The sequence below is a fragment of the Scophthalmus maximus genome, chromosome 12 (genome assembly GCF_022379125.1).
Source record: "Scophthalmus maximus strain ysfricsl-2021 chromosome 12, ASM2237912v1, whole genome shotgun sequence".
In the NCBI taxonomy this organism is placed as follows: Eukaryota; Metazoa; Chordata; class Actinopteri; order Pleuronectiformes; family Scophthalmidae; genus Scophthalmus; species Scophthalmus maximus.
In genome coordinates, this window is record NC_061526.1 from 20,566,693 (window position 1) to 20,588,026 (window position 21,334).

Genomic DNA, 21,334 nt, shown 5'->3' on the forward strand with positions numbered 1-21,334 from the left:
CAAATCAAACCTCCCGTTGTGTGCAGCCAGATCCCCCTCCTCCTTTTGTCCTCCTGTCTTTGTATGATGACCAGCAGCAGCGGAAGCAATGTATTCACATGCAACAATGATAATAATAATACTAGTAATACACTTTATTAACATAGAACATTTCAAGTGCTGAAAATGAAGAACTGAAGGCAATGAATATGAGTTGAAAGCAGTTTGAGGATTACATTGCATTCAGTTAGCAGACGCCCAAATACATATTACCCAAAAGTGCAAGAATCAACATTTTGATTATATTTCCTCCTGTTTTAATGATTCAAGGAGTAAGGTGCAGTCTGAACAGGTGAGTTTTCAGTCTGCGACAGGAAGAAGGTTGCCCACCCCTCGCAGTGGACGCGCTGGGGTGTAAGCATTTTGACCACGTCCTGGATGTAGTAAGGGCCTGAGCCATTCCTACACCTCAGCACGGTGGGCGAGTGCCAGCGCCTTGAATCGGATTCGAGCCATGCACCGCCGGGAGCCAGTGCAGGGGAGCGGTGTAGTGTGGGAGAACCTGGGTGTAGTTGAAGACCAGCTGGGCCGCTGCATTCTGGATGAGCCGCAGAGGTCATCCGGAATGACCTCTGCGGCTCACACCACACTAGACCACATTGAGGTCAGAAAATATGAGAGAAAAAACATTACAGATGAGAGAAGAGTCAAATAAAACACTATAAAGTGATTCAAATAGTCAGTAAGATCAGAGGCATTGACCACGACCCAATGAAGAGAAGTTACAATTGAAGTAGTGTAGTGTGTGTGCGCCCTCAAGAAAAGAAGTCTGGCCTGCTTGTGTTTTTGAGAAGCTGTCATCATGACCTCGGTTGACTCAGTCATGTGAAGGGAGAGTTACAGTAATCCAAACGAGAGAAAATGAAAACAGTGAATAACAGCGGTGGAAGGAGAGATCAGATTCTCTACTTAATTCACGCTTTTGAACATTTTACTCGAGCAAGCGTTCTCGTGCTGCACTGTGCCTGCGGTTTGAGTTGTGTTCGAGTTGTACAGGCCCCCACAAACCCCCCTCACCCACTTGTCCCCCCAAATCCACAAAGTGAAAAATGTGTCAGTTGGTTTGAGGTAATAGCCATAAAGTGAAGGCTAAATATGAACAAATGATAAAAGAATGAACGCTAGAATTTGACACATGGGGCCCTTCTACAGGATCGTAAGTTAAAGAAGACATCTCTGTTTCTATCGTACTTGAGTGGTGCACGTTAATCCAATTTAACACAAACAATTTCTAAACATACTCAGTTAGTATTCCAGCCTTGGAGTTTATTCTTGCATGTTTTAAATTCCTGGGTAAATTGGGTTAAGTTGGGTCCAGTAGTCGAGAAGGCAAAGGGACAAAGTCAAAGGTATGGAAGGGTTGACCCTGGAACATCCAAAGAAGCTTTTTTCTGTCTTTCTGGGGAAAAGCTGGACACAAGAGGTCAAGTGGAGCCAGTTCCCTCCAATGGTGCTTTAAAAAAAAAAATCTGATTCATTCTTTATAAAAAATTCTACCGTATTTGTGCTCAAAAAGTGTCAGCTAAATTACAGCTAAATGTCACTTTCATTCTTGGCTTTTGGGAACACATACACTGCATGTGAGAAAAAAAAAGAGAAAAGAAAAAAAAAAAAATAATTAGCTGAGGAAGGAAGTCATCCATGTGCCAGAGACAATCGTTTGGACATGCGATGACAAGTTCCTCTTGAAGTCGGATTTTCTTTTTGTCAAAGGTCATTTTTGTTGTTTTCCAGTTTAAAAATTCTATTCAGATACTGAGATGATCTCAGTATGACAGATGTGAAACTATAGATGGATTATGAGATGATAGACCCTCCACCAACTTCTGGTGGACCAGTCATTGGTAGAGTTTTGTGGTTTCTTTCAGCAGATGTGAAGGACCCATGTTTTGAACAATGTCATTTTACAGAATGTTCACAGAGTCAACGCTGAACCTGTAAAGCTGTTTCACTGGAGTGAAACATCCTTCAAACATGAAACGATAAATATGACACAATGAAGGAATGAATGAATGAGATTTCTTTCTATCTTGTGAATGTTTTAGGTTTCTTGTAAGTTTGTGAGACATTAGAAAAACTCAAAGGGCAACATCCAAACTACAACAGACCAGGTCTAGGTCAAAATCCACTTTACTTTATTTGATTTACATCCACAAGGTGGAGACAAAAATGGCTTCAAATACATGATAATGTTGCATTATATCAAAAGGATGTGTAAATGGGCACCTGTTTACCATTTTAACCTCAAAAGGCGATAATATATGTGATATTATGAATTCAGAACCTCCTCAACTACCTATAGAAGTCTGTTATTACTTATTGAACACCTTTAAACCGGCTCTGACAAGGAGCAGCTCGACTCTTTGGGCCCTTGAACTATAGTGCCTGCGTTCAGTGCTGTCATCGCGAGGAGACCGTGAAGGCATCACGGACCCAGCTCCCCACCGACAGGGGGCGACAACGGGCAGGCGGCCGCGTCGCCGCCAGCCGCCGAGGAAGCGTGACATGTACGGCGGTTGGCTGTCATGTGTCAGGCTGGGCAGTTCGGCGGGCGGTCAGCTGACAGGATCCCGGGTTCGCCTCCTGAGATGTTTACTTTTCTTTGTTTCGTGCGTTTACCTGCCGCGTTTCCCTCCGAATGAATGAATGCAGCGCTATGCTGCGCCGCGCAGAACCATGGTAGTCGTCAACTCGGTGCTCAAGCTCGTCCAGCGGCAGACGTACACCTGTCTGTCCCACCGCTACGGGCTCTACCTCTGCTTCGGGGGGATCGTCCTCATGATAGTTTCCGCCTTCCAGTTCGGAGAGGTGAGCTCCTTCTCTGTCCACTCACTCACTCACTCGCTCGCTCGCCGAGCGGCTAGCTGTGACTCCGGGCCGGCTAGCTAACGTCCGTTTCCCCGGTAACCGCACTCGAGGGCTCGTGCTGAGGACGGCAGCCGTCGTCTCCCCTGAGTCCATTAAAAAAACGTGTATTTTCAAAGTCATCGACCTGTCAGTTACACTACAGTCCCTTGTAAATATTCAATCGAGACGTTTCGCGAATCTTTACCACACCCGTGCAAATTCGGCTTCATAATAACTCACATAATAGTTGTTCATTTCAAGTAAATCGTAAAAAAAAACCAGTCCTCCACGTTGTTGAGGTGAATGGTCATTCTTAAGGAATGCTTTTAAGGAAGTTCCTCTTGTTGTTAGGGATGTGTGTCATGTAACGTCTTCTTCTCCTCATACAGGTCTTGGTTGAGTGGAGTCGGGACCAGTATCATGTGCTGTTTGACTCCTACAGGGACAACGTGGGTGGAAAATCATTCCAGAGCAGGTGAGAGACATTCATATTCAAACGTCATTATTCATGTACAAAAGTGTGCAAATCATTAGCCCAATTTCGGTGAAAAAACCCTGTCGTCTTGCCGCACAAGCCCCCGTGCGGACCCGTCCCACGAGAGAAATCTGAAAGGACTTGGATGAAGTGAAACCGTGCATGAACCTCCCCCCAAAAAAATGAATTGAGACTCGCAAGAGGAAAGTGTGGAGGGAAACGGGCTCACGGCTTTTGCAGCTTGAGCACTGTCCTGAGTGTTTTCTGTCTCTCTTCGAAGGCTCTGTCTGCCCATGCCTATCGATGTGGTGTACACATGGGTGAACGGCACCGACGTAGCCCTGCTGAAGGAGTTGAAGACGGTCAAAGAGCAACTGGAGGAGGAACAAAGGGCTCTGAGGTACGGCAGCTTTCGGTTCCACACTGGCCATTGCAGTTCGCAATGCAGAGTTTGATGTTTGTGCCAAAACGCCTTGACCCTTGCCCGCAATTAAACACAGACCGTTATGTTGCCGCAGAAAGTGCCATCCTGTTGAATGAGTGACTTTCAGTGTTGAGCCAGTCGGAATTAACATACAAGCATGATGAGCTGCAGCATTATCATTGTCACTGTGATTGGCTTGTTCAGACGTTGCCCCAGAGGAAGAGGGAGCAAAGGTCCCAATAAAACCCTGAGGAGAAAAGTCCCAGCTTGTAAAGTTTGTGTTAAAATGACGCAGTCGCTCTGTTCATCAGCTTCTGCCGACCGACAGTACTCAAACAGATGCAGAGCCGCACAGTGTTGTTAAGACAGAGTGTGATGAAATGAATAATAATGTACTGGTTTGTCTCACCCAGGGAACGGCTGGGGAAAAATGCAAGTGGGACGACTGAGGTGCCCAAAGACAGGTGAGTCTGGAGGTGTGATGGGTGTTACATGGTTCTCGCAGTAGAACACATACTTGCCATGTGGTGGGTGATATGAACCAAAAAAAAACTAAATAACATGTCAGTAAAACACGTATACAGTTTACAGTTATGACAGATTGGAGCTCATTTAATTTTCAGCGTTTCCGACGAAGGGCCGATATGGCAAGAGAAAGGAAAGAGATTTCTACCACTGTGTAAATGTTATTACAAAATCTATAGCATCTAATTTCACATACACTCACTGGAAAATATATCAGGTACATCAGTACAATCTGATTTAATCCATTACAAAGTCTCTGCCACATAATCTCCCATCATGAAACGTATAATAAACATTCTAAACATGCTTTATGTTTATCACAGAAGTTCCAGTTAGTGGTGCATTTAAAAAAAAATTGGACTTCACAATACTTGTAAGCCGGTGTGTGGGCGTCACTTGACAAACACCTCAGTATGTTGCAGTCTCAGACTCCCAGACTCTCAGAAATGACGGTTAAAGTTACGACGAAACCACATTGTGTGAACACTGACTTTAGTGTTGTAACGGGAAGTTGAGTTGTACCACAAGCAGATATGGTTCAAGAAAAGAACCCACATTAATAATTATATAGTTATATAACCTATGACTTATATCAAGATATAAGAGGCTACATTTCATTGAAGGTGTGGCATATTTTTGTAAAACAAGTGCATGTATTGGCTTGAAAGAAACCATTTAACATCTCGCTCTGGTGAAAATCATAAAGCACGCCGAGTGAGTCGAACCACGACGGGACCCGACTTCAGGCTTCCTGTGGGTGTTCTGCTGATGAGCGAGCCCCCCGTCTTCTTGTTTTAACACAATGAGGGGCTCGATGCAACCTTACCACAAAGGAAACTGTTGCTGAATGTGTGAACTTGACTAATACATATGTATATGTGCATGCAGTGGGGTCCAGAAGTCTGAGACTGACATTTCTATTCTGGAACGTGGCCGCAGACTTTTGGACATATGCACGAAATTAGTTAGAGTTCACGCATTCAACAGTTTCCTACTGAATATGTATAAGTATGTTTAAGTGCAGAATGAAAGCGTGGGGAGCACAAGGTGTATTATATCATTTATTTTCCCCCTGTCCCTTGTTTGTTGTCTTAGTGTAAAGCCAGAATGCCTTCTGTCCCACTGCATCATCGCGCCCATGCTGGCCCTGGACCCCGCTCTGCCGGCCAACGTCACCCTCAAAGAGCTGCAGTCACTCTCGCCCGCCTTCTCCGCTGCCAAGGAGCTGCTGCCGATGACCAAAACCTTCCACCCGTCCACCACCGTCTCCGTGGTCGTCTTCCACTCGCAGGCCGACGGTAAAAACTTACGCGTGAATTCAGAGGCGCTCGAGTAGGGAACGAGATCAGGCTATTCGTAGAAATGAGGGAGGACGAAATTTCACCTGCAGTGGAACATTGTGGGGTTTTTTAGGCACATCACATGAGTTTATGTTCCATTGAAAGACATAAGCACCTGGTTTTATACTGCGGTTTTGGTTTCTTAACTCCCGCACTATAAAGGGGATAAATATAGAAGTAGGTTACCCCTATCGCTGCATCTAGCATGAGCTGTCAGATTATCAACTCATTATGGACTTGTTTAAATATTGGTGACTGAGCCGTTTGATGTCGACGGTGTGCATAACCTCTCGTTTGCCTGTCAAGCTTTTATTCAGATTTGAAATCGACAATAAAGCGGAGCAGATGAAAGAGAAAGAACAGCAGAAAGGAACAACATGTTTAGAGAAATAAAAAGTCACAGTAATAAAGCAGATATTTAACGTAAGACATATGTCGTAGTGATACTTTGCCAACACTAACTAACTTTAAACATCGCAGCGCCTTTGAACGAGACACTGAGCGATTAGCAGGTGCAGCTTATCACTGGAGCAGTTGCAACAAACAGCTGGGAACGATTATCAGTGGATGAACTCGCAACACGGCCGCGAGTTCATCTTGGTCCACTTGCACGTATGATTATGACCCCAACAAAAAAAATCAGGAAAAAATTCAAATTCTCATCATTAGATATGAGATATTTTGTAAACTAGAAAAAAACAATTAGCCAGACGTCTTCATCTTTAAAGAGGATGTTAAACGTTTAAGATATATTATTTTAACCTACGTTGTTTTTTTTATTCTTTCAGAGATTAGATGAGAAGGATATTTGACATAAAAACAGTCAGAGCCACTTGGGGGTTTGGGTTGCCACATATCAAACCACAAAGACGGAGAAGGCAGATTGATAAATATACGTCATGGGATGCATGACACATATGCTAATTAATTCCAGACTGAAAAAACCTCCCATGCCATATTCTCTATATTTTTGTTCCTTTGTCTTTTAATATCGTGTCCTCTCATTCTTGTAGACACCAGAAAGTCTGTGAGCACAAGTGTGGAGGCCTCATATCTATATACATAAAGGTTTTTCTAACATTCTGCCGACTTTTTATTGTTGGATTTTCACAGCTGATAAAGCCTATACAGATGTGTCCAGGGAAGACCAGAAGTTCTCTGTTTCCATATGTTACCTGGTGAGTTCATAACTGTAAGAAAATATCACATCATTTTTTTTGATAGCCCTCAGTCATATTGATGATCCCAGGTGGTTTCTGTGTGGAACATTTCAACGTGCCATGTCCTTGTGCTTTTTGCAGACGACGGACAAAGAGGCTCCGGGCCTGATCCGCATGCAGGCTCTGGCCTACCTGAGCGGCTTCCCAGCAACCTACAAGGAGACGGAGCAGCTGAGAGTCAAACTCCCGTCTGTCATAACCAACAAGATCAAACAGGTAAAATCTTCTCAATCAAAACGTCCTTATGGAAATATTTCCTGGTGATTTTGTTTGGCTCCTTTTTTTAATACAGTCGATTTTTCATTTGTAGTTATTCTCATTGGCAAGACTCATCGATTGCGTCTTTTTTGAATTCTTTTATTTTGAAATCATCCTGTGGTTTTCTGTGATTTCATTGTTTATCACACCCACTGCATTGTGGGAAAATAACCACAGTAGATAAGATTACATTTTTAGATACCTCAGACCTTTTTCTTGTTTAACAGTTTCACTTATATTTAAATATAAATGACGGACACATTTTTTCTCTCCAAAATTTCACCTAGGAATATTTTTTAGAAATAGGTCCCTTATCTTATCTTATCTTAAAAGGAGGATGTTTAAGTTTGTTACATAAACAGCAGGTGGCAGATTTGCACCCTCACAACTTTATTTAATCAGTTGTATCACTAAATTTATGCAGATGATGAGCCCTGCATTTTTTTTTTCTTCAGTTGCGTCAAATTAACTCTGTCACAAGATGTCACCCTTGCAGTGTCTCACCACAGAGCTGAAGGATGTTTGTACATCATTCTTCCATAAGACATGCATTATATATATCCTTCCTTTGCACAAATCTTTTCATACATCATAGGATCGTAATCTTAAAAACGGCCCTAATCACAAATGTGAAATCCTCCTTGGACGGGACATCACTAAATATGGTATTTTTCTATTTTGAACAGTTATGCTGCGATGTGGATAAAGAGCCTCTGTTTAGCTCGGCGGTCGGCGGCTTGTGTATCTAATAATTTTCTCTAATCAGAACTATTTTGAGGGCCAGGAATTGGCTCTTAATGAGCGCGGATTACTCCGAAAACGATCAAGGAAAACAAACCGAGTGACCCATCACACCCTCAGACACGCGGGGACGAGTCAACTGTTTGTCCCATCCTCCGATAGTATACATTATCACGCGGCTGATGAGGATTAATTGGCGATTAGTTGGATAGCGTCTTCTGTCACAGCCATTTAATGTATGGATTGCCAAACAAAGGTGTGAAATTCTTGTTCAGCTTCCAAAAGTTGACATGAGAAAAAAGAGTAAGATATATAAAACACAGAGAAAGAAGTAAATATATGTGGAAAAACTTATGATAGAATTGTCAGAAGAAAGATGTAAAATATGTAAAAAATATAAAAGAAATAATGTCAGTTAAAAGTTAGTTACATCCTGGGATAGTTTGGATTTTCCTTTTATTGTAAATGATAATTAAAGAAGAAGATACAATAAAATTTAATTCTTAACTTTCTAATTAACATTTGACAGAATAGCCTCAACTCAAGGTCCACATACTCACTTTCCCCGAAAGGTTTTAACCACATCACATGATCTTCAACATCATGAGGTTCAGCTTGTTATTGTGGAATAAAAACATTATGTAGCATAATGGAAGACTGTAACGTCCACGGTTGTCTGAAGGCTTTTAATATGTTAAAATGCACCAGAACAGAAGATTAGTCACCCTTGAGTTGACTTAGACACCCTAGAGTTAACACCTTTTTTTCCCCTCCTTAAGTATCATGGTAGGAACAAAAAACTGTAAATACAAACAAAGGTCAAAATCAACAATACACAATCCAGCTTTCTGCTTTCATAAAAAAACAATAGTTCTATATTTCTATATGTCAGTTCCACATAATATTAAAGGAAACTTTCAAAACCAAACCGAGGCTGATTGAAAGTAATAGTCACAACAAATGACAAGCGGCGACTCGGAGCCTCAGGAGAATCAGAAACGCCGTCAAACTCGTGAGTGATGATATGTAGGTTAACAGCGGTTAACCCACATATCTCCATCGAACCCCCCAGTTGTCACGTCATCCCCTTTCCATTTGTCTCCAGGTTTCGCCGCAGTGCAGCCCGGTACTGTAGGTCATGTGATAATAACTGGCGGTATTCTGCCTGTAACCTTAGCTGGCGTGCGGGGGTTAACGCTGGAACAACTGTTTGGAGTGGCTCGGCGCCAGCCAGTGCGCTGAAAGGTCGGGCAGGATTTTACTGACCTTCCCTGCACTCACCCTGCCACTTCAGACATTTAACTCATATCTGGATTTACCTGCTTGGGGGCCAGTAGTGATATTGTATAAGTGGAACCAACTGGGAGTGTTGTTGCAGGACAAAAAACGGAGAGTGTGTGGTGGTGGTGGGAAGAGAAGGGGGATACGGGGACATGTGGAGTCACACAGGGTTCAGGAAAGAGGATGGAAAGTGTGTGTGTGTGTGTGCGCGCTGGAGGGATTGGCGCTACACGCGCGCCACCACACAATGCACAGTTTGGATTTCAAGGTATTTCCTGGCGTCGCCGGGCCTGTTCTGTGAAAGAGGGATGATGTGCATAGTGCGGAGGGAAGAGGTTCAGCAGTGAGAGACGGTCGGTATTTATAGCCGGTGTTAGACTGTGCCCCGGTGATGAAAGCTGCCCCCCGCAGCCCCGGTCATCTGCCCCGCGCTGTCGCCCGTCGAGTCGTGGGCCCCAGTGTTTGTGTAAAAAAACCCGCTGATGTGTTTGTCTTTGTGTGTATTTTTTTTACACGCGTGGGTCGTCTGAGGTTGTCCACACGGTGGGAATCTAAGATTCAAAAGTTTTTTATTTGTCACTCGCTCATAAAGTGTGAGCAGAGATTCTCCAGAATAATTATTCGAATGAGAACCTTCATTTTATAAAAATGTAAAATCTACACTCTGGCAGTTATAAAATAGGATTTTGTGCATTTATTTTCTAGACTGTATATTTAGGCTTTGTTCGCTGACCAGCCACACGTCACACACTTAATTATATTCCATTTAAAGACAAAGAATATCGTCATGAATGATGCAGCACGCCATTACATCTCAGTCCAGCTGCTTGAAAAAGATCACTCGCCACTGCGTTGATTAGTTTACCCAGAGGGTCAACTGTTTATTTTTCTCCCTCCCTCAGCTAATTATATTGTCTTTTCTTCTTTGCAGTGTCATACAAGTCTCGCTAATCACAGTTTACAATGTGCTGAGAGTCAAATACTCACGGGACACGTTGATACTGTAGTGAGGAATAAATGTAGCCACCTTTTCTCTGTCCTCTCCCTCGTAATCGCCGTGTTTTTTTCTCCACTGTAATTGAGAGATACGTGAGAGTGCCGGTTTTTCTTTTTCCAGGTGAGACTAAACTCAGAGACTAAACTGCCACAGCAGATATAGTTGTTCGGTCTTTGTAACAGATATGGCCGGTTTCTACGCACACTCAGACTTTAAAGCTTTGGTCGAAATTAAAGACAATTGAAAATAAAAAAAGCAATTCATTTGTGGTAATGCTTTTCAAACATGTTTGAGTTTTTTATGACATTGTCTCACCCCCTGATTTACTCAATAAAATGTCACCAAAAAAAAATCCCATCACAGTTTACCAGATTTCAAGATAACTTCTAACGTCTAACTTCGTCTAAGACAGAAAGGCAGAAAAAAATCCTCTTGTCTGATAAGCTGGAGCCTGATAATCTTTTGGAAGGTTTCCTTGATAAATTATAAAATAGATTTTTTTCGAAACCACAGGACTTTTTAAATGATGTACTTGTTCTACAATAAGATGTAAGTAAACAGGCTTATGTGTTTACAGGCAGGCATGTGCCTGCGCGTGGCCTTCACACGCCTAAGCTTTGTGTGTGTGTGTGTTATAAGACTATAAAGAGAGCTATAATAAAGACGGTAACGTGATCTGGGCCACACATTCTCCCCGGATGGACCCCACTGTGTTTATAAGCCTCCGCGATTCTCCTCACCTAAAAACAGGAGCAAGAGAATAGGGGGGCGAGTCGAGGCAGAACACGAGCTTCGTGTGTCGTGTTTGGGTTCGACTGTTCAGGATGATGGAGGGTGACGTGGGGGGGGGGGGGGCAGTCTTTTTCTGGGAAGATTAGAGTTTAAGAGATGAGAGCAGGGGGACAGATGGTTTGAGACGGACAAGGCCGAGGGTGGGAAGTCTCTCACATACATCAAATACACTCACACAACTCACACACAAGTCGTCCGATGCCTCACATAGCTCCCCCTGAAGTCAGGCAGACAGCCACCTCCATAATACCCCCATGGAGAAGATGACGGCACAGAATTTTCCGACCTGTCTCCTCTTGACACGCACACAAACACAAACGAGGCGACGGCAGCCAGCAGATGCCTCCACACAAACATAATAGCTGCTTTAATTTGACCTTTCATAGCTGCAGGGTCAGAGGTCACCTCATTGTGCGGTTTGAGCCCAAATCACATTAAGTCTTGTCACCATCTTTCAGAATTCTTCCCGTCTCGATGACTGACAACAACTGTCTAAAACCAAGCAGCTTATCATGCGACTTCAAATTTAATGACATTTTTTAATTTAATGAAATTGAATGACTTTTTCTGGTACAGGACAAACCAAAAAATAGAACATTTCAACTCTGAGAAGTTGCCATTTAGGATTTTCCCAATGTGCATGTGATGAAATTATAGCTTTGCTTATTTGAGTATAATGACAAATTTACTAAAACATTATTCGTGGTATTCTCCTGCAAAATTGGCCCAGGTATTGCAATATTGAAAAATTATTACATTACAAAAACATGGTTTACCAAATAATTTAATGTAATTATTTTATTTATCATTGGTACAGCGATTATAACATTATTTTAAATTGTTTTATTACATTATCATGTTTTATTACATTGTTGCTGGAGTTACAGTATGTGTGGAGAATATTAAAATATTTTATTACATTATTGGAAATTTATAACATTATGAGGTTTTTACTAAGTGGAGATTTTTTATTACATTTTTGAAAGTTATTACATTATCTGGAAAGTATTACATCATTGGGCTCTGCAAAATACAGTTAACAGGATAATGTAATCATGTATCGCACAGAGATTATTATGTTAATTGGTTAAAAATGTTATTACATTTTTGGGAAGTTATTAAATTATCGGGTTTTATTACATTTTTAATGCAGTTAAGAGGAGATTTTTTGTTACATTATTGGTAGTTTTACATTATTGGGTTCCACTAGGGGGAAAACTACAGATTTTACATGTTGACAGTGACCCTACAAGACACTACGGCACTGGAGTTGAACTTTGGCAACTCTAGAAAGAAAACTCTTTGGCAGCTCTGAAACAGTTTCCAACTCTGAGCAAACTGTTTTCTTATGCCTTAAATGTTATTGTTCCGTATTTCAAACTAATTATCAGAGTCCACAGCCGTGATGCTATAGGCTCTGGGGCTTTGAGCTGAATGCTAACACGCTCACAATTGCCATACTGATGCTTAGCAGGTTCACCGGCTTATTTTGGCGTCTTCTCGTACATTCGCTAATGAGCGCTAAACGCACAAGTACAACAGAGGCTGATGGGATTGTGTTTGGTTTTCGCAGATATCTGGTCACGGGCCAGAGTATTTGGTAAATTGAATGGGCCTGTTGATGGCGCCACATAGGAAGTCGGGGGGATCACCAAAGTTATGAGAATTTATCCTCAAATGACCTTGATTATCTGTGCCACGTTCACAGAGATCCACCCGGCAGTTGTCGTGATAATTTCACTCAAATCCAAAGATGGTGACCTCTTGGTGGTGGCAGAGGAAAAGTCGGCGGATCATGGAGGGGCTTTGCTAAATATCTTGGCAGGCCATTCAGTCGCTTTTGAGAAACTTTGTAGGGGGACAAAGCGTGACTGATAAAGATATCAGCAAATTCGTAGTTCTTGATTTGCTGGTTTTGATGCACCAGGTAGACTTTTTGTTTACTACTCAGGTTTAAAAGTCAGGAAATGTCGACTTCTAGTGCAACGGTTTGAACCATTCTTTTTAGATTTATCTCTGATAAGTCCAACGAATTTCTGAATATTCTAACTGCCGTTTGAAAACTCATTCAAGCAGTTAGCACCTCGCTAATGACGTGTTTATCTGTCCCTCAGTTTGAGTTGTACTCTGAGGCAAGCATCGCCCTGCTCCACCTGAAAACCCCGCAGGACTTCTCTGACCTGACGCAGCAGGCCAAAAAGAACCTGACTCTGGATGGGAAAGAGTTAACCATCAGCCCCGGCTACTTGTTCTGGGACCTCACCGCCATCTCACAGGTACAAATGCTCCTTCCTGTCTCATGTGTAACAAAAAAAAGGAATTTTAAGTCGTGAAAACCCCTATAGATGGAGATAAAGTCTTTCTTTTCTGCTGACACTCCTCAGTCCAAGCAGGACGAAGATGTTTCCGCCAGCCGATTCGAGGACAACGAGGAGCTCCGCTATTCGCTGCGCTCGGTGGAGCGACACGCCCCCTGGGTGCGGCACATCTTCATCGTCACCAACGGGCAGATCCCCTCCTGGCTCAACCTGGACAACCCCAGAATATCCGTTGTCACACATCAGGTACATTTTCAAAGCTCCAAATTTACCATGTACGGTTTGGAAATTGGATTATTTTTCTGCATATAAAAAAAAGTTTTCTCCCTGACTTGTAGGATATCTTCCGGAACCACAGCCACCTTCCCACCTTCAGCTCCCCGGCCATAGAGACCCACATCCACCGCATCCCGGGCCTCTCCCAGAAGTTCATCTACCTCAACGACGACGTGATGTTCGGCAAGGAAGTGTGGCCGGACGACTTCTACAGCCACTCGAAAGGACAGAAGGTGTGAACACTCGCACTGAGCTTCAGTCTCAAATCAAGGCCACACTTTGATGGTTAAATACGACCAACTGACCTTGACTCTTACCTTTGCAGGTGTATCTCACCTGGCCTGTTCCCAACTGTGCTGAGGGCTGCCCAGGATCCTGGATCAAAGATGGCTACTGTGACAAAGCTTGCAACAACTCCGCGTGTGACTGGGACGGAGGAGACTGCTCGGGTAAGACGGATACTGTCACACGTGTCTTAGTAAGCTTGTTTTTGGTCATAACACGTCTAATACAACATTCCTCTCTTTTCTGACAGGTGCAACAGGGAACAGCCGGTTCGCCGCAGGGGTCGGCGTCGGCGGGCCTGGCGGAGCAGGCGGACAGGTGTGGCAGTTTGCAGGTGGTGTCGGAGGTCTCGGGGGGACGTCCTACTGCAATCAGGGCTGTGCCAACTCCTGGCTGGCAGACAAGTTCTGCGACCAAGCCTGTAACATCCTGTCGTGTGGCTTTGATGTGGGCGACTGTGGTCAAGGTAAGGAACATGTTAGGTGACGTTCTCTACAAATATACTATGCACTACATTTTTAATGGAATTTATTGTGGCCTAATCCTTACTCGTGTGTTTGTGATAATCCGCAGAGCACTTTGGCGAGCTGCACGGCGTGGCACTGCTGAGGAACCAGAGTCTCTACGTCCTCCCCGTGGGGGAAGTCAGGCCATACTTCAGCTTCAGCGCACTGGGCCACAGAATCTCCGAGGCGCACGTCAGCGACAACCCGGCGGTTCGCCACACGTCCGTCGCCAACAAGTGGAAGACCATCCACTTGCTCCTCTATCCCGGCCACAACGCCACCCAGATCCACTACAACCTCACCTTCCAAAGAGAAGACAACACGGAGTTCCTGGTGAGCTTCGCCGTTGCCGTCGACACCCGCGAGGTTCCCCAGGCGAACGTGTCCAAGACCACAAGCAAAGACGCCGGCATGGAGCCAAAGCCGACCCCTACTCCCGAGCCGGTTTTCCCTTTCTCTGACATTCCTGAGCACAAACAGGGGCCTAAGATCCACAGGAGTCAGCCTGGTGAACCTCAGGTTGTCGTAGAGGTCCCGTTGCTGAACGTGTCACTTTTACCTGCTGTTGTACGCGCTGAGCTGCAGAAGCTCGAAGAGAAGCTTCTGACTGGCGACATTACTCTGAAGGGTTATAACCTCACAAAGGCTGAACTTCTTAAACCGTACAAGACTCTGGCTCAGGAGCAGCAGGTCGACCGTTTACAGGCAGCTGATGAGAGTGCAGCCGAGGTCCGGGGGAAGCCCTTCAAAGACTTGGAGGGAGAGCAGCTGGATTTAAAACCGAAATCCGGAAGTATCGTTCAGAAAAATCACAACTCGAAGGAGGAACCTTCCAGGAAAGACGCGGCGGCTGCACGAGACCCGGCGCTCACTCCTCTTGTCCCGGTCCGTATCGACGACGAGGACAAGAAAGAGTTTGAAACACCCACACCTCCTCTCGACGCCGCCATCAAAAAGCCAATGACTTCGAAGCTGCTGAGCAGCATTTCAAAAATCCGACGCGCTGAGAGTAAGAACGAGCCGGCCGACGCTGCGCCGGGAGCTCCAGTCGGGAGAAGACTCCAACACTTCACTTCCTCAGACCGAGGCTTTCTGCCGTGGGAGCGGAGGAAGTACTTTCAGGAACTACTCGAGGTCAGTTGAGCCAACCGTTTTATTTAGTCATGCACTTTAATTTCCTTAGATAACGTGTCCTTTGTGTCGACTCTATAGGAAGAAGAGCGTCTCCAGAGAGAGCTCATGTACGAGACTGATGGCGGTGCCACCGCCCGCAGGCTGTGGGACACTTTTGCAGACTCCCTCCGCTACGTCAACAAACTGCTCAACGGCCAGTTTGGCTTCACATCGCGCAAAGTGCCTGCGCACATGCCTCACATGATCGACCGGCTCATCATGCAGGAGCTGCAGGACACGTGAGGCACATTCCAAAAAAAATCTTTGAATAGATTTTTAGGTTCAGGCAACCATCACCTTCAATTGATTTTTGTACTTTTTTCCATTCAGGTTCCCAGAAGAGTTCGACAAGACGTCGTGCCACCGCGTGCGTCACTCGGAGGACATGCAGTTCGCCTTCTCGTACTTCTACTTCCTGATGAGCGCCCAGCAGCAGCTCAACGTCTCCGAGGTGTTTGACGAGATCGACACAGATCACTCAGGCGTCCTGTCCGACCGAGAGATCCGAACTCTGGCCACGAGGATCCACGACCTGCCCCTCAGCCTCCAGGTCAGTCCTGGCTGCAAAGAACCTCTCCCGCTACACGCCAGATATTGATTTACAAGAATTCTCGTGGTTTTGAAGTACATGTATGTATTTTTGTGGCATCTTGTAGGATCTGACTGGCCTGGAGCAGATGTTGATCAACTGCTCCAAGACCCTCCCGACGAACTTGACCCAGCTCCACCTGGTGAACCCCACTCAGGAGACCTACTATGACCCCAGCATGGTGAGCCATATTTTAAAAAGTACAGGAAAGTAAGTCCCAAATTGTACTTTCTTTATTTGGCTGAGATTCTGTATTTTTCCCATGTTGCAGCCCCCCGTCACAAAAGGCCTTGTCCTCCACTGCAAGCCGATCACAGAACGCATCAACAAAGCCTTCAGAGAACAGAATAAGTACAAGTGTGTCCTCAAGCACTGTTAACATTCAGATGTTCTTCCTGCCTTGTTCTGCTGTCGCCAACACACGTCTTCTGTTCCGACAGGTTCGAGATCATGGGCGAGGAGGAGATTGCTTTCAAGATGGTGCGCACCAACGTGTCGCACGTGGTCGGCCAGTTGGACGACATCCGGAAGAATCCGAGGTGACGACGAGGAACTCTCTGTAGAATACTTTCTCCCATATTTTGTTGTTTAAACTAACCTGACGAGTGTGTGTGTTTTTTTAACCCATCCCACAACAGGAAGTTCATCTGTCTGAACGATAACATTGACCACAACCATAAGGACGCAGCCACGGTGAAAGCTGTGCTCCGAGACTTCTACGAGTCCATGTTCCCCCTGCCGTCCCAGTTCGAGCTGCCCAGGGAATATCGCAACAGGTTCCTGCACATGGACGAGCTCCAGGAGTGGTAGGTTACAGCGTTGTGACAAGTTGTATACACACACCTCATCAAACTGACTTTGGGATCTCCTGATTTTTTTTTTCCTCTAGCACTGCCATGAAATTTCAGTTTATCCAATGATCCTTTGATTTATGATCAAAAGTCAGAGGAGATTCCCATCAGCCTCAGCAAATGTCAGTATGATAACATGATACACATCTGAACATCATAGAACCAACAGCCCTTTATTATCTTACCACTTATTATTGATTATATATTTATGACAAAAGTCAAAATTCTCTGATTTCAGATTGTTAAATGTGAATATTTTCTGGTGTCTTTGCTCCTCAGTGACAGTAAACTAAATATCTTTGGTGTGTTGACAAAACAAAACATCATCTTGGTGATTGGGAAACACAGTCGACATTTTATGATACTTCATGACATTTTCATGGATCAAACAACTAATCGATTAATCGAGAAAATAATCGTCAGATTAATCGTTTATCATAATACTCGTTAGTTACAGCCCTAGATTCATTAGTATATTGCAGATCATACTGGGAACTGTACTGGGCTCCATGTTGCATGTGTGCCGGTTATAAATCAAGCGTTATTTTTTTCTCCAGTCGTCCTAAGTTAAGAATCTGTGGCTGTCACCACATTGGACTGAGTGTTGCCAGGTTGGAGCTGTGGGAATCCCTCAGGGAGGTTTGAGAGGTTTTAGTTTTGTTTTTCCTGTGTTCATGCCGGCCTCGCATTGAGGCCGTAAAATTAGAACCACGCCGCACAAGATCAGACGCGAGCCTTAAGATACTTGCGCGATCGTCGCACAGCTGAGCCTCTCGTCTTCCCCGCGGCCTCTCCCTCCTCCGCCGTCCGTCTCTGGCTTTGTAAAGTGACAGACGGATGCCGTCGGGTGATGTCACCTTGTCACCCTGTTGCCCCGCTGACCTCTGGATAATGCACAGCATTCTGTCTCGGCACATCACTTTGCAACTAGTCTCTTACTGTGAGAGACGTGCCCCCTCGGGCGTTTGTCCCCCTATCGGGGAATCGTATATTTTGTCTGTATTAGTGGCTGTTGGCGTTGGATGGGTAACAAAAGGATGAGGACCGCCACTTTATTTAAAGCTAACGTTTTGTCTTTTTCTTCCCCCCCAGGCGAGTGTATCGGGACAAGCTGAAGTTCTGGACGCACTGTGTCCTCGTGACGCTCGTCATCTTCACAGTCATGTCCTTCTTTGCCGAACAGGTCAGTGTTGAGGACCAGACCACACGCGGTCTATTTTACACATTCAGATGAAACACACACTGGACTTTTCGTTCACACACACACACACCCCTCTTATTTTCAGTCACTCGAGCTATGATTAAATGCCGCCGTTACAGGAATTCCACCGAGAGTGGGGTCTCGAGTCTCATGTGTCGTGCTAGTATGACGAGCCGAGCCAAGACCTGACTTTACAGAAACGAAAGACCCCCGGCAGTCCTCTGTGAAAGGCCAGACTCGTCCGACTCGGATCAGACAGTACTCATATTTACTTTCACCGTCTTTTGTTGACAGATGAGTGGGATCTGTAGCTGGGAGAGTTTCCAGAGCAACATTATAGCAAAGAATTTAAAAATCAGGATTGTGTTCTTCCATAACTTTGCTGGCAAATTCTGCCAGTTTGGAAAAAATTCAAAAACAAACAAAATTCTGCTCCACCCAGGTTTGACATTGAGCCCTCGTGGGGCTCTTCCCTAATCCAAAGGTTTCCAGTTTCTCCCTCCGCGAACATAAAGAAAAGGTTAATTGTTGCAGTGACCTGCGGAGAATTCGCCCCCACAGCAGCAGCATGTGGGAGCAGTTTTCCCAAGTGAGGAATGTGCCAGACTTGGCCACTGTCTTTTACACCACACAAAAAAGATTCGGATCATTTTTTCCCCCCCTGCACAAGATGAACCCGGCCGTCCTTCTGGCCGAGATGAGATTTTAAGCTCGGCACATTTCAAACCAGATCAAAAGGGTCGTCACTCCTCAGACCGTTGTCCTCAGATCATCTTTTGGTGTCTTGGGTTACACAAGGTTTGAGAGGAAGTCCGTCTGGTTTGAACCTTTTTGGTTTATGTGCAGAATTAACAAACAAGCTGTGATGTGCTAATCGGTCGAGGTCCCGGTCAGCTGATTTTCTTTTCTTTTTTTTTCCTGTATCCGTTGGACAGGGCGAGGCTAGCTGTTCAGCAAAGCTAACCCACTGCTGGCTGAAGCCTCACGCTATCAAGCTTCCGATCTAACGCTCTGCCAGAGAGCGATTACTCGTGTGTATTTTCCGAGTGCTGCTAAACAATCTACACCCTTCTCGTGTATCAGTCGTTCCTCTCGCTGACAGACGGCACAAGGCTTTTCATGTCCTCTCCTCCCTGCGTGCAATTTTTCTAATCATGACATTTCCTCTCCTCTCCCCCTTGCAGCTTATTCTGCTCAAGCGAAAGCTGTTCCCCAGACGCAGGGTGAACAGGGACAGCAACCCTGAGCGGGTGTGACGGGGGGGAGAAGACGTCCCTCTCCTCTCCTCTCCTATCTGCACTTTGACCTCCGGCCTCTCTTCTCTTGCCCCGAGGAGAGGATCCAGGTTGAAAGGGGCAACGGGAAATCTTAAGTCGTCAGCACTTTTGTTTCATCAGCACAGACGGACGACAGAGACTCACATGAGAATGGCGATTTTTAAAAAAAACGAACTAAAACATTTTTCAGAAGATGATGGACGGGGCTGGCCAATGACGGAAATAACAGCCAGAAGGGAGAGAGCCTGTGCATCTTCATTTCCTCCACCAGGGGCATCAGAGACTTTTATACAACACACACACACATACAGTAACAAACATAAAACACTCCTCATGTCTCGCCTCGAGTCCCGTCCTCTCTGTGCCATTTAGTGATGTGGTGTTAAAGTGCGAAACACTTGATAGCAGCAGGTATGGACTGTGTGTGTGTGTGTGCACGTGCATGCGTGTGTGTGTCTGTGTGTGTGCGCACAGTGAGCACGTTTCACCATAAATTCACAAACTGTTTTTGGAGCTGAAACAAAGTCAGTTTATTCTTTGACTCTTTTTTCTACGTAAAAATGCCAAACATGCCAAAATGCTGGTTCTTCTTCTTAAAGGTTTCTGTTTTTCTGCTTTTCTCCCCGTCATGTCGTCGTTGTTTGAATAACTTCATGGTACGGACAGCTTTCTCAAACTAAAACAAGACATAATTGATTTGTTCCATTTTAAAGAGAAGGAGCTAAAGGTATATATATATGTGTATATATATATATATATGTGTATATATATATATATATATATATATATAAATAATTCATTTAAATGTTTTTTGTCAGTTGTCTTTAAATAAGACATCAAAACTTGAAGTGCCTTCTTTGTTTCATTCCTGCTTGTTTTTGTTTTTTGTTTTTTCCTGTTTTTTAATAATGTCTTATTATAAATGTTGACACATGCACATCACACCCTGACCTGGTGATTTACAACGAGAACGAACGGGATATAGAAATAATATAGTTCTAATTCTTACTGTGGTACAAAATGCATCTGATTGTACGTGATGCTACAACTGTCATGGCCGCCTGTGTGTGTGTCCCCATGGGACTCGACAGGATCGCCGCTGTCTGAAATTCAGACCCGCCCTCAACATGTTGTGTAACTTATTTCGACTGTATTAATGTGACTGGTGCATCTGACCTGAGAAACGACGCTTCATGAAATGCTCCTCACCGGATCCAAATCTTTTCCTCCACACGTCAGTTTTTACAAACTTTGTTTATGATGGAAGTGACTCCCAGATGCTGTCAGTCATTCAGTCAGAGTACGCTCGGTGAGATGTCACCAGGGCGAAGGCGATGGGTCATGTATTTGGAAATGGGGATTTCCTCCGATTGCATCAGTTCATTGGTTCCTCAGACTGAAATAAATGTGGTTGGGTTCAGTCATCTTGTTGTTTTTGTCGTGTCTGTGTATTGTGTCGTTGTAGCATAGTACATTTATTGTATATAAGTACAATCATGAGGTACTTTAGTTGAGTATTAACCAGAGATGTGATCATGTCACTCCTGTTTTAGTCTCTTCACACTGGCTCCCAATCTGTTTTAGAATTGATTTTAAGATTTTAGATTTTACTTTATAGGCTCTTCATGTGCTCTTTTTTTACATCTGACCTGTTAGTTTCACTGCCCACCAACTCGGACCTCGAGGACCTCGGGCAGAGGTCTGCTCTCTGTTCCAGAGACCCTGATGAAAACTAAAAGGGGACAGAGCATCTGCTGTCTGGGCTCTGGAATGATCTGTCTGAGGAAATCAGGTCGGCTGACATACTTTTATCGGAGAGCCTTTTTCTGATTTTAATTGAATTAAAACAAAACAACTTTCAACAGTTTTTTTTTAGCTTTTTCAGACTTCTATTGTTTTTGTCGTATTTGTTTGATTTG

At 44.4% G+C, this 21,334-nt stretch overlaps 1 protein-coding gene across 2 annotated transcripts; it reads left to right on the plus strand.

The window, feature by feature from the left end:
* Nucleotides 1-10: 10 nt before the first annotated feature.
* gnptab (N-acetylglucosamine-1-phosphate transferase subunits alpha and beta) lies at nucleotides 11-20,839 on the plus strand. Of its 2 annotated transcripts, none has more exons than XM_035613746.2 (21): nucleotides 11-2,847; nucleotides 3,276-3,361; nucleotides 3,642-3,761; nucleotides 4,199-4,249; nucleotides 5,406-5,608; nucleotides 6,764-6,828; nucleotides 6,952-7,086; nucleotides 13,054-13,215; nucleotides 13,324-13,503; nucleotides 13,596-13,766; nucleotides 13,859-13,982; nucleotides 14,069-14,284; nucleotides 14,392-15,458; nucleotides 15,537-15,736; nucleotides 15,828-16,047; nucleotides 16,154-16,267; nucleotides 16,358-16,443; nucleotides 16,527-16,625; nucleotides 16,725-16,892; nucleotides 18,030-18,120; nucleotides 19,323-20,839. In XM_035613746.2, exons 1-21 carry the CDS (start codon nucleotides 2,686-2,688, stop codon nucleotides 19,392-19,394), a joined length of 3,792 nt encoding a protein of 1,263 aa, XP_035469639.2. In that variant the 5' UTR covers nucleotides 11-2,685; the 3' UTR covers nucleotides 19,395-20,839. The 2 variants fall into 2 exon arrangements, with proteins under 2 accessions (XP_035469639.2, XP_047192488.1); XM_047336532.1 differs by having other exon boundaries at nucleotides 16,358-16,437.
* Nucleotides 20,840-21,334: the final 495 nt, after the last annotated feature.

Coding starts and splice junctions, on each gene's coding strand:
- gnptab (XM_035613746.2), top strand. CDS start 2,686: ATGCAGCGCTATGCTGCGCCGCGCAGAACCATGGTAGTCGTCAACTCG. Junction 4,250..5,405: donor ACTGAGGTGCCCAAAGACAG/GTGAGTCTGGAG, acceptor TTGTTGTCTTAG/TGTAAAGCCAGAATGCCTTC. Junction 18,121..19,322: donor TGTCCTTCTTTGCCGAACAG/GTCAGTGTTGAG, acceptor TCCCCCTTGCAG/CTTATTCTGCTCAAGCGAAA.